The sequence below is a fragment of the Macaca thibetana genome, chromosome 1 (genome assembly GCF_024542745.1).
Source record: "Macaca thibetana thibetana isolate TM-01 chromosome 1, ASM2454274v1, whole genome shotgun sequence".
In the NCBI taxonomy this organism is placed as follows: Eukaryota; Metazoa; Chordata; class Mammalia; order Primates; family Cercopithecidae; genus Macaca; species Macaca thibetana.
Window position 1 is genome coordinate 7,599,267 of NC_065578.1, and position 13,626 is coordinate 7,612,892.

Below are 13,626 nucleotides of genomic sequence, written 5' to 3' on the forward strand. Positions count from 1 at the left end.
TTAAATATGGCAAAATCTTCATTATTTAAAATCCAACTGACAGCACAGTTATGAAAGCAGAATTTTTTTCACACAGCTTTTATACAGAGAACAACAGGCCAGACATAGTGGACCATGCCTGTAATCCTAGCACTTTGGGAGTCTGAGACAGGAGGATCATTTGAGACCGGGAGTTCGAAATCAACCATGGCAACACAGTGAGACCGTGTCTCTACAAAAAAATAAAACTTAAAAAAAGGCCAGGTGCAGTGACACACAACTGTAATCTCAGCACTTTGGGAGTCCGAGGCAGGAGGATCACTGGAGCCCAGGAGTCCAAGACCAGCCTGGGCAATACAGTGAGATCTCATCTTAACAATATTCTTTTAAAAAATTAGTCAAGCACGATGGTGGGTGCCTATAATACCAGCTACAGCTCTTGGGAAGCTGAGGTGGGAGAAAAGCTTGAGCCTGGGCGGTGAGGCTGCAGTCAGCCAAGACTGTGTCACTGTACTCCAGACTGGGCAACAGAGCAAGATGGTCTCAAAGACAAACAAACAAAAATTGGCCGAGTGCGGTGGCACATGCCTGTAATCCCAGCTACAGCTACTCAGGAAGCTGAAGGGGGAGGATCGCTTGCGCCTGGGAGGTCAAGGCTGCAGTGAGCTGTGATTGTGCCACTGCACTCCAGCCTGGGTGACACAGTGAGACTTTGTCTCAAGAAAAAACAATAGGCCGGGCGCGGTGGCTCAAGCCTGTAATCCCAGCACTTTGGGAGGCCGAGACGGGCGGATCACGAGGTCAGGAGATCAAGACCATCCTGGCTAACACGGTGAAACCCCGTCTCTACTAAAAAATACAAAAAACTAGCCAGGCGAGGTGGCGGGCGCCTGTAGTCCCAGCTACTCGGGAAGCTGAGGCAGGAGAATGGCGGGAACCCGGGAGGCGGAGCTTGTAGTGAGCTGAGATCCGGCCACTGCACTCCAGCCTGGGCGACAGAGCGAGACTCCGTCTCAAAAAAAAAAAAAAGAAAAAACAATAACGAACAACAACAACAACAGAAAAAAGTTCATATCAAGGACTTTCTCTTTGTACATACACTTTTAAGGTATTCTGAATTCACAAACATTCATATCTAACCTACCACAGCCTCTACTGGCTGTAGTATCATCAACCTCTGAGTTTCAGTTTTCTCATCTGTAAAATAATCTCAAAGGCCCCTTCTGGCTCAATCATATGCTCAAAATAAAGATTCTGTATTTAAAGCTAACAAACAAAAAAATCCCCACAACTATCCTATCAAATCAGTGAGAATGTACACAAACACAGTATTTATGACAATGTAAAAAAACATTCTCTTATTTAGAGAATGGCGTATCCCTAGCAAAGCCACTCAAATGTTATATCATACTCAAGAAACCTAATCATACTAGGAATAAAAATCAGCCATATCATGCAGATATCTACATGTTTCCTCAAAAGCAAGCTGCGTAGTAGAAACTGTAGTAAAAAGATCTCTAAATCAGGAATGGGATTACTTTCTTCCCTCTGTTAGGAGCTTTTGGGATTGTCGGTATTTAAGTTATCTGGCCGCCTTGGATTCTTATCTATTCAGAGACTGGGACAGATGATCTCCAAAGTCTCTTCCAACTATAGTGACCTCTCAAGAAAAAAAAAAAAGAAAGAACAAAGGGGTGCTTAAATGACATTTGGTTAATCATCAGAAGAAGTGCTCAGCCTCATACTCAACAGCCTACATACACATACGGAACCATGCAGACTATCAATATACCAGAAATTGATTCCATAAATATCATTACCTCTTCAGATTTAATGGTTTCACATTAGTAACGAGAGAGAGGAATTATTTCATGTAACTTTAAAATACATTCATATTCCTATACAGCCCCATGGGATATAGCCTAAGGCCAAAATAAAGTCTAAAAACAACAACAAATAAAGAGAACGAAAGACAACTGGTTTCAGTAATCATATTGTTTGCAGCAGTGTGTTGTTATTTGAGCTGCTGTGTGTTTATAACGGGATTAAAGCAGATGAGTAATGATGATGGTATGTCACGCAACCAACTCAGTAACATTAGCCTCATTTATTTCATTTTACTTTTAATTTCTTAGAAATTATTCTTGTAAAACATTTCATAGTCATGTAAAATATTAACATGTTCTGAAGTATATTTTATAAAAAACAAGTTTATGCAAAAAAGTTTAGCTTCTTCCCATCCCTCCATGTGCTTTAAAATAAATACATTGTCTCAGAAACAGTGAAGTACAAAAGCACAGCTTTTAGATTCCAATCTTGGGGGTTGACCTTAAATTGTGACTTAATCTCTCTCAACTTATTTCCTTATGTCTAAAAAGGTGATAATAATAGAACCTAGAGGCCGGGCGCGGTGGCTCACGCCTGTAATCCCAGCACTTTGGGAGGCCGAGGGGGCGGATCATGAGGTCAGGAGATCAAGACCATCCTGGCTAACATGGTGAAACCCCGTCTCTTCCAAAAATACAAAAAATTAGCCAGGCATGGTGGGCGCCTGTAGTCCCAGCTACTCGGAAGGCTGAGGCAGGAGAATGGCGGGAACCCGGGAAGCGGAGCTTGCAGTGAGCCAAGATCGCGCCACTGCACTCCAGCCTGGGCGACAGAGCGAGACTCCATCACAAAAAATACAAAAAATAAAAAATAAAATAAAAATAGAACCTAGAGGGGGTTGTGAGGATTAAGCAAGATCTTCTATGCACAGTACTTGGCTTTGTGAAGCCGCAGTGAAGTATCAGGTACTATTATTAGGATCTCATTTGAGAATCATCTCAAACCTGTAGCACAGACACAGATTAGGAAATTAACCTGGAGGTGCCACATCACAGGCCTGGAGCCCCCAAGGCACCCAACAGCCAAGACCACAACTCACTCCTGAGTCTGCAGGCGACTTCACGCTCCGCACTCACCACACATTCCCTACAGCCAGTTCAGGGGAAAAAGAAGTGTCTTCCCACTCAGGATGACTTCAAAAGACTTACTGTGTTCAGCGCATTCAGAGTGGTGTCATCCCGAGAGGCTGCGACACAGCCGTCTTCTGTAGAGCCTCCATCACACATCCCTGCAAATGCTGCCATGCTCCTTCAGAAGAAAAGGTTTTTCCTTCATTAGTACATAGCAATATAAGGACAGAGACTTAGACCTTCAATTTTCAGGGGACATTTCCAGCCCAGAACAAATTCCATTACTACATGCATGATGAACCAGTTCCCAGCCCTGCCTCTGCTCGTGTTTAAAAATAAATTTTTTTTTTTTTTGAGACGGAATCTCACTTTGTTGCCCAGGCTGGAGTGCAGTGGCGCAATCTCGGCTCACTGCAACCTCCACCTCCAGGGTTCAAGGGATTCTCCCGCCTCAGCTTCCCGAGTAGCTGAGATTACAGGAACGCCACCATGCCCAACTACTTTTTGTATTTTTAGTAGAGACAAGGTTTCACAGTGTTGGTCAGGCTGGTCTCGAACTCCTGACCTCAGGTGATCCGCTCGCCTCGGCCTCTCAAAGTGCTGGGATTACAGGCGTGAGCCATCACACCCAGACCAAAAATAAATTTAAGTTCCTCTTCACTCACAGAGAAATACATATGTTACTTTTAGTCAGATCCATTTGTATTGTTTCTTCTCATGCTTTATCAGTACTAAGATTTTAGATTTGAGAGCATGAAGAATCTAAATCTATGAGCCACAATATTTCAGTAGATGACAATCTTCTGAAAGAAAAGTCTCCAGAAAACACGTGAAATTAAGTCACCTAAAATTTTACTTAATTCCTCTCATTCTGCATATCAACTACCTTTAAGTGAATTAAAAGTAAAAAATCATGGCTGGGTGTGATGGCTCATGCTTGTAATCCCAGCACTCTGGGAACCTGACATGGAAGGACTGCTTGAGGTCAGAGAGTTCAAAATCAGCCCTCACAACAGAGAGACCCCATCTCTACAAAAACTTTAAAAAATATATTAGCCAGGTATGGTGGTGCATGTCTGTAGTCCTAGCTACTGGGGAGGACGAGGTGGGAGGATCACTTGATCCCAGGAGGTTAAGGCTGTAAGGAGTTGTGATTACACCACTGCACTCCAGCGTGAGATCCTATCTTCAAAAAAAAAAAAAAAAAAAAAAGGTGAAAAACCAGAGATAAAACCTCTTAGTCATTCACTCCACTTACACATTCTCATCTCTACTGAATGCCACCATGCACAACACCATTGACTAGAAAACAGCCAGGTAACTGGGGCAACACAGCAAGGATCTCCATCTCAACAACAACAACAACAACAACAGAAAATTAAAAATAGCCAGGTATGGTGGCATGTGTCTATAATCCCAGCTACTCAGGAGGCTGAGGCAGGAGGATCACTTGAGCTCAGGAGGTTAAGGCTGTTGTGAGCTATAATTGTGCCACTGTACTCCAGCCTGGGTGACAGAGCAAGACCCTGTTTCAAAAAAACAAAACAAGTAACAACCGAAAAAAAAAAGAAACCCACAAACCCAGCCAGGGCTAGAATTCGGATGCCCTAATCCTTGCTTTCGTGTTTTTGTTGTCATTGCATGCTATTGATGCTGCCAAGACCAGAATCACTACATATAAAGTCTGCCTGCCTGCTCTGTGATGTGTGAGGAGCAAATTCACACTTGTCTCTGCATCTGAGGCATTTGTATGTTCTATGCAACTTCTACGAGGTGATCACAGGTAAATGTTCTCATGTAGGCAAGACACAAAAATGTCAACTTCAGGACAGGCACTAATGAACAGCCACAAAGTAGAGAGAGAACATGAAATCTGTAGTGGGTTTTGTTTTTGTTTTACATTTTACTTGAAGGTCCAGGATGCAAGGGCAGAACATGTCACCTTGTTATATAGCTATACGTGTGCCATGGTGCGCTGCTGCACCTATCAACCCGTCATCTAGGTTGTAAGCCCTGAATGCATTAGCTATTTGTCCTAATGCTCTCCCTCCCCTCATCCCCACCCCCCTGTAGTGGGGTTTTAAGATGAGCTGAATGACTCAAGTACTCAACTGGATTGAGAGGTTTTGATAACTCTATGTATGGCCTAAGCTGTTTTCATCTTGAAAAGTTCCAAAATTTGATGTGGGGCAAACATCAAGAAGAAAAACATTACTTCATCATGAAAAAAATTATTCTCTGGTAAGAAGAACCAGGGTCCTGATTACAGAGGGTGTAACCAAACTTAAAGTCAGAGAATGCCCAATATAGAAATAAAATCTCAGGGGAAAGGCAAAGTTTACTGCCTATACAGTTCAGATGGTCTAATTCAGAAAGCAGGATGGGGGTAGATTCCTATTACCTTGCTGCCCTCAAGTACATAAGGAGGTCACAGTCGTTAACTCCAGGCATCCAGACCAGTTCCTCATGTTGGGTCACTGTATCACCATCTGGAGAAGGAAATGGTTGCAGATCTGGAAGTTTGGCCTGTAAGACAGGGATGAGTAAGTCACAATCAAGAAGCATGTATTAATCATAAAGAGCTATCTCAATAAACAGTCTTTAGGAACAGATACAATGTTTTACTAAGCCTCTTTCCTTGGATGGCAGAAAAATAACAACAAAACCATGAGTCATTTAAACTGACCTATTTTACATGTCAGGATCATTTCACCATAGATTTCACAATAGACTGTTTAATATCTGCTTAACAGTGTCAGAGCAAACCAGTGCCAGCATGATACCAAGAGTAAAACAGAAGCAGACACATATGCATAAAATAAATAAACAAAAAAACCCAAAATAATGTCTTTACACGGTAACAGCTATTGATAAAGAAGGGAAACGCACGTACATTTCCAATATAACAAGCTGACAAAAAAGACATATGCAAATAATGATATCTCACCTAAGGATATTTGCTAAAAAATTAAGTGAGCTATCCTATCAGAAAAGTGTTACTCTTAAGACACTCAAGAGCAATATAAGTCATGGTCAATACCAAAAAATGATGAGTATTAAAGTTAACATTAAAATACATAGTTGAGGCCAGGCCCGGTGGCTCAGGCCTGTAATCCCAGCACTTTGGGAGGCTGAAGTGGGTGGATCACAAGGTCAGGAGTTCAAGACCAGCCTGGCCAAGATGCTGGAACCCTGTCTCTACTAAAAATACAAAAAGTAGCCAAGCGTGGTGGCAGGTGCCTGTAATCCAAGCTACTTGGGAGGCTGAGGTAGAGAACTGCTTAAACCCGGGAGGCGGAGGTTGCAGTGAGCTGAGATTGCACCGCTGCACTCCAGCCTAGGAGAGAGTGAAATTCCATCTCAAAAATAAAATAAAGTAAAATTAAATTAAATTAAAAAAAATATATATATATATATACAGTTGAGGCTGGGCACAGTGGCTCATGCCTATAATCCCAGCACTTTGGGAGGCTGAGGAGGGTGGATCACCTGAGGTCAGGAGTTGAAAACCAGCCTGGCCAACATGATAAAACCCCATTGCTACTAATAACACAAAAATTAGTCAGGTGTGGTGGTACGCGCCTGTAGTCCCAGCTACTTGGGAGGCTGAGGCAGGATAATCGCTTGAACCTGGGAGGCAGTGCTTGCAATGAGACAAGACTGTGCCACTGCACTCCAGCCTAGGTGACAGAGCAAGACTCCCTCTTAAAAAAAAAAAAAAAAAAATTATGTGTGGGGGGGTATGTGAGTGTAGTTGAATTGACCTGTGGTGACAGAAATCAGGGCAGTGACTTCTTTACAGAAAAAGGAATTGCTTGTGAAGGAACAGGAAGGACCTTTCTGGGATGACAGAAATGTTCTGTGCCTTGATACGAATCATCAGGGCAGACTGAAAAGCACACATAAGATTCAAACAATTCGCTGTACATAGAGTATACCTCAATAAAAAGAATTTTTAAAAATATTTGAGCAACAGTGCTCCCCAAAAAGACTCTAAGTCATCAGATTCAAATACCCGTGGCATTTTCTCAACCATACTCTGCTGGGACAGAGCAAGAGCAAGCAGGTGCCATGACCACCATAAACAGCAGAGACCTGTGAAAAGTCAGACATTTGCAAGATACTCATGTTCTCATCCTGTCAAATGATGAACATGGGCACATCAGTCTGATAAAGCTCCATGGTACACAAAGCCTGGGCAAAAAATTTAAGTGAATGCAGCAGGTTGAAGATAAGCCAGCAACATCCAATAGAAATAAAGTAAGAATTACATATTTAATTTTAAATATTCTAGTAGTCACGTTAAACAAAATGCCATATCCCAATCTGGACTTCCAAGTGCTGAACAGCTATGTGTGGCAGTGACTCCCCACCTGGACGTGCAGGTGTTAAGTACTCAAGAGTGAAGTGGACCACAGTGAAATGGAGATAGAACTGCCCCATACAGGGAATGCTGTCACACAGGAATGGGAACCAGTGTGTGTACATCCTCCATCTTTTTCCAAATTCCAGAAATCTTCACTTTTATGTAAAAGCTTGTGGTTTTAAATGTCGGTTATTCAAGTTTTTGAGGCAACTGCATAGCAAAACATCACATCAGCAGGCCATGTGGCTCTCAGGCTAGCCATGAGCACCCACACAGCTTTACAGGCTGTCTTCCAGGCCTCTACATGTGTATCAAGCTGACTTTCTCCAAGCAAGGATGTTCTTCTTTGGTTAAGTATTGACTTCTATAACATCAAACTGAGTGTCACAATTAGTTCTGCTTAATATATAGTGAAAATAGTAGGATAAAATTAAAACACAATGGGCCTGGCACGGTGGCTCACGTCTGTAATCCCAGCACTTTGGGGGGCTGAGGCGGGCGAGTCACCTGAGGTAAGGAGTTCCACACCAGCCGACCAACACGGTGATACCCCGTCTCTATTAAAAATACGAAAATTAGCCAGGCATGATGGCGCACACCTATAGTGCCAGCTACTTGGGAGGCTGAGGTAGGAGAATCGCTTGAAACCTGAAACCTGGGAGGTGGAGGCTCCAGTGAGCTGAGATTGCACCACTGCACTCCAGCCTGGCTGACAGAGCAAGACTCTGTCTCAAAATAATAATAATAATAATAATAATAATAATAATACCACAACAAATGTTAGAATCAAAAGGTCTTTGACACTACTACTGAGCTCCGCTTCCCCAGCACCAAGTACAGTACTGGGCACAGCAGTTCTCTAATGTCCATTAAATTACTCAAAAAGTACTATTACCGTGAGCAGGACCAAGCTCCCTCTCCATCCTCGAGAAAAATGGACTACATTGACAGTTTACAGAAAAAGAAACAAAAATGCCTCTTAATCATAAGAACTGATGAGTCAACCTCACTGACAACAGAAATGCAAATTAATGGCACATATTCATTTTTGCATCTGTTATACTGACTTAACTCCAAATGTTTGACAATACATAAAGCCATGAAAAAAATTAGCACTCATATTAGTTGCTAGTATCAACACAAACCAATACAATCTCCATGGAGGGGAATGTGGCAACACCCTCAAAATTATATATGCACTTGTCCTCTAAGTCAGCCATCCCCCTTCTAGGGATATAGCCCCAAGATACACTGGCAAAAACATCAAAATCCATATGCACAGGCTATTCACTGCAGCATTACATGTAATGGCAAATGACTGGACAATCAACTCATATGCCTATTAATAGGGATTAGATGAATAAACTGCTACATTCATACATGGAGTTCTATGAAACAGTATTACAGAAGGGAATGAGAAGGAGCTCTATATACTGCTATGAGGAGAACACAAGAATATCTTGTTAAAAGAAAGGTGGCAAAAAGGATGTATATTATGTTATTATTTATCTAAGAAGGAGCAGAGGGAATGAAAACAAGAAGCTTAAATAATAATAATCTCATTAAAACTGTAAACCAAATGGAAAGAAATGCAACAATTCAGCTGGTTCTACTCTAGGAACTGTTTCAAGTAACTCTAAGATATATTAATTTGCTTATACAGCCCTGGCAGGATATACAAAACAAAATGCAATACTAAACTGTTTTCAATAAGCATATTGTTTGTAGCAGTGTGATTATTGTTATTCTAGGCTTTTATATGTATATTATGGAATTGAAGCAAATAAGCAATTTTGTTGGTGTCATTAAAAAATAGGATTTGAGTCACGGGAAAATGATAAAGATAGAGATAAAAGAAGGACAGAATTAGTATAAAGGCCATATAAAAATATGAATTTGAATTGGATATATCAGTATAAATTTATAATGTATTTTATCTTTAAGAAAGTAGGAAAATAAAACACCTATTTCCTATTCTGTCTACAGAAAAGGCCTCGAAATAGCAACCAACCCAGTAAGAATGAATACCCCAGCACCCAGTATATAAATACCACTTCCCACTACAACAAAAGAGGGCTCTTCTGAGACAAGTTTAATTCCAGATCTAGGGAATACAATGTATAAGGTGAGGCAGTAAAATCATGTCTTACCAGAGAAAAAGGATTAAATGAAAAGGACAAAAACTACTGAGATTAAGTGAAAAGGACAAATACAGCAGGAACGTTAATCAGTTCATTATAGATTAAAAAATAATCTTAAATCCACTGGTAGTCATTGAAAGATAAAGGTGAAGTTTCATTTTATTTGTACAATGAATAAATGGATGGTAGAATTAGAATATCACTGTTTTGAAATCCCTAATAAAATAATGGATCTAAGAAACAATCAGTGGCGGCCAGGGATGGTGGCTCATGCCTGTAATCCCAGCACTTTGGGAAGCTGAGGCAGGTGTAATCCCAGCACTTTGGGAAGCTGAGGCGGGTGTTTCATGAGGTCAGGAGTTCGAGATCAGCCTGGCCAACATAGTGAAATCCCATCTCCACTAAAAATACAAAAAATTAGCCAGGCGTGATAACGGGCGCCTGTAATCCCAGCTACTCAGGAGGCTGAGGCAGGAGAATGGCTTGAACCCGGGAGGCGGAGGTTGTAGTGAGACGAGATTGTGCCATTGCACTCCAGCCTGGGCAACAGAGCAAGACTCTGTCTCAAAAAAAAAAAAAAAAGAAAGAAATGATCAGTGGCTGCTAATTACAATTAAAAAAGAGACATATGAGCCTCCTGGCAGAAGTACATACCACCACCCAGGAAGCATTTTTCCAGAAGGCAGAGTACCAAATTAGAATGCGGCCGAACCTCTAGATTTAACTACTAATTCTCAAGTCATGCAAAGAACAAGGTAACAAATTTAATGCAATCAGCCAAATCTAGACTATAGAATACCCTACGGGATGAAACAGCTTCTTTACCACATGCACTGGGGGACTGGGGGAAGGACCTGTGAATTAGGAGAGATTTAAGAGATGTATCGGCCGGGCGCGGGGGCTCAAGCCTGTAATCGCAGCACTTTGGGAGGCTGAGACGGGCGGATCACGAGGTCAGGAGATCGAGACCATCCTGGCTAACTCAGTGAAACCCTGTCTCTACTAAAAATACAAAAAACTAGCTGGGCGAGGTGGCGGGCGCCTGTAGTCCCAGCTACTCTGGAGGCTGAGGCAGGAGAACGGCGTAAACCCGGGAGGCAGAGCTTGCAGTGAGCTGAGATCCGGCCAGAGATGTATCAACCAACTGTAATGAATGGCTCTCATTTAGATTCTAATTTGAACTATGAAAATATAAAGAAACAGAGAAAGATACAGACGGACAATTCGGGAAATCTGGGCATAGCATACACCTGAATATTAAGATATTGCTAATTATTATATGTTGTGATATATTTGATTGTGTCCAAATCCCTTATCTTTGGAACATCTACAAGGAAAATGATGTATTGTGAGATATTTAAAATAACAGCAGGAAGAGCTGTGAGGGTGAATAAATGAAATGGGTTTGACGAGGATTTGATACTTGTGGAAGCTGAGTAATGAAGAGAAGGACTTCATTGTATTATTCTTTCCCTGCTTTTGTATATGTTAGTATAATAAAAAGGTTAATTTCCCCTAATAAAAAGGTTGATTTTTTTTTTTTTTTTTTAAAGACTGTCTGGTTCTGTCACCAGGCTGGAGTGCAATGGTTGGCTCAGTGCTGCCTCAACCGCCTAGGCTCAAGCAATCCTCCCACCTCAGTCTCCTGAGTGGCTGGGACTACAGACATGCATCACCATGCCCACTTAATTTTTGTATTTTTTGTAGAGATGGGGTTTTGCCATGTTGCCCAGGCTGGTCTCAAATTCCTGAGCTGAAATGATCTGCCCACCTTGGCCTCCCAAAGTGTTGGGATTACAGGCGTGAGCCAAAAGTCAAAAACTTTAAAAACGTAAATGTTGCCAATTCCTTTTTAAAAGTTCTATTATTTTTGGTGCTCCAAGACATTTCTTTTCGAAAATGAAGCACACAGAATACATTTAAAATCTGATGTAAAAAACCAAACATCTGATTTTAAATGGTAGTATACAAAACTCCAATCACAGTAAATTTGCTCCTTTTCCAAGAATGTAAGCATCTTTTCCTTAGGAACTACATTTTCTTTCATGGTAGGAAAAAAAAAATCTATAAAAGAAAAGTCTAGTACAAAGATCTCCAGACACTGGAAACACACAGTGAGAGGGAAAAAATGGGTAGTAAAATACAGTGCAAGAGAAAGTAGGGAATAGGAGACGGAATTGAGTGGCATTAGGTGAGTACCAGGTTCCCAGATGGAAAATACAGCCCCAAGGCGGCAGTCAGGCCCACCTAATGGAACACACCAACAAAAGACTCTACTTGCACAAGCAGACATTGTCCTCCTGCAGCTTCTTTCCGTCTGTATTAGTTATAACCCCAGGTTTGGGATGAGAAGTATCTTCTATAAACTATGTGACCCTGATAGTTTTTGTGTTCACTTCACTTCTTAACTCCTTCACTTCTTAATTTCTTTCCAAGGCTCACTGCTGCCTGTATCCCATGTCTTTAGACATGACGGCCTTAGCTGTGTACTCCCCAGCATCCATTCCAACTCAAGTGCTAATCATCCTCAACTCCTTCCTCATGGTTTAGAAATAGACACATGACCCAATCCATGGCAACAATATGTGGATCTACTGGGGACATGCTTGGGAAATTTTCCTTGCTCCTAAGGGCAAAAGAAGTCCAATTCTTTCTTCCTCTCAACACTTGCTGAACTTCATTCATTGTAAGATCCACTGTTATTTTACGTGCATTGAGAAAGGATAAAATGTAGCCAATAAATTATAACCACACCACAGAATATACAATGAAGTCCAACTACAGAGAGCAAATGTGAAGGAAAAAAGTGCATCTTAGAATTAGTCGAATTGAGCTGAAGATGACGCCACCTCCATGGAGGCCACCTGGGTACAAGAGAGTCTCAGAGAAGCACAGCAGAGCCCCAGTCCTGCCTGATCAGGATGCTGTGACATGGGAGACAGAAACAGAGCCAGAGTACTGCCAGTGAAAGCATCCTAACTGACACTGAGATCAAAAGAGAATGAGCCGGGCCCAGTGGCACATGCCTTTAGTCCCAGCTACTCAGAGGCTGAGACAGGTTGGATTGTTTCAGCCCAGGAAGTGGTCAAGGCTGCAGTGAGCAGTGATCATGCCTCTGTGCTCTAGCCCTGGCAACAGAGTGAGACCCTGTCTCTAAAAAAAGTAAAAACAACAACAAAACCCAAAAAGCTGTAGTAAATGCGACGAAATAAGAAAGGGCAACAGTGGTGACACAGCAACTCTCTGACTGAAAAGTGTCCTAACCATCTTGACTCTGCTGAAGAACAAGAGATTGTTTATTTTTATGGAGACAGTCTCAGTCTGTCGCCCAGGCTGGAGCGTAGTGTCACAATCTTGGCTCACTGCAACCTCTGCCCCCTGGGTTCAAGTGATTTCTCCTGCCTCAGCCTCCTGAGTAGCTGGGATTACAGGTGCACACCACCATGCCCAGCTAAGTTTTCTATTCTTAGTAGGGATGGAGTTTTGCCATGTTGGCCAGGCTGGTCTCAAACTCCTGACCTCAGGTGATCCACCTGCCTCAGCCTCCCAAAGTACTGGGATTACAGGCCAGAGCCACTACACCCAGCCAGGAAAAGAGATTTTAAACATCTTTTATCTTTTTTTTTTTTTTTTTTTTTTTTTTTTTTTTTGAGACGAAGTCTTGCTCTGTTGCCCAGGCTGGAGTCCAGTGGCCACGATCTTGGCTCACTATAACTTCCGCTTCCCGGGTTCAAATGATTTTCCTGCCACAGCCTCCCAAGAAGCTGAGATTATAGGCACCTGCCACCACGCCCAGCTAATTTTTGTATTTTTAGTAGAAATGGGATTTGCTATGTTGGCCAGGCTGGTCTCGAACTCCTGACCTCAAGTGATCTGCCCGCCTCAACCTCCCAAAGTGCTGGGACTACAGGCATGAGCCATCGCGTCTGGCTTTAAAATGTTTTAAATAAAAATATGTGATCAAGTGTTCATCAATGGATGAATGGATAAACAAACTGTGATACATACATACAATGGGTCATTCAGCCTTAAAAAGGACGGAAATTCTGACACATGCTATTAACATGGATGAACAGTGAGGACATTATGCCGCGTGAAATAAATCAGGCACAAAAAGACAAAATACTGTATGATTCCACTCACATGAGGTATTTTATCAGGTAGAACAGTCAAAGACAAAGAG

General features: G+C 42.0%; 1 protein-coding gene across 1 annotated transcript in view; it reads right to left on the reverse strand.

Annotated features, from left to right (window-relative positions):
• RERE (arginine-glutamic acid dipeptide repeats) overlaps positions 1-13,626 on the reverse strand; it is a 392,536-nt gene that overhangs the window by 137,557 nt on the left and 241,353 nt on the right. Inside the window, 2 exon segments of the mRNA XM_050787836.1 lie at positions 3,015-3,114; positions 5,338-5,462. Coding sequence (XP_050643793.1) covers positions 3,015-3,114; positions 5,338-5,462 — 225 coding nt within the window.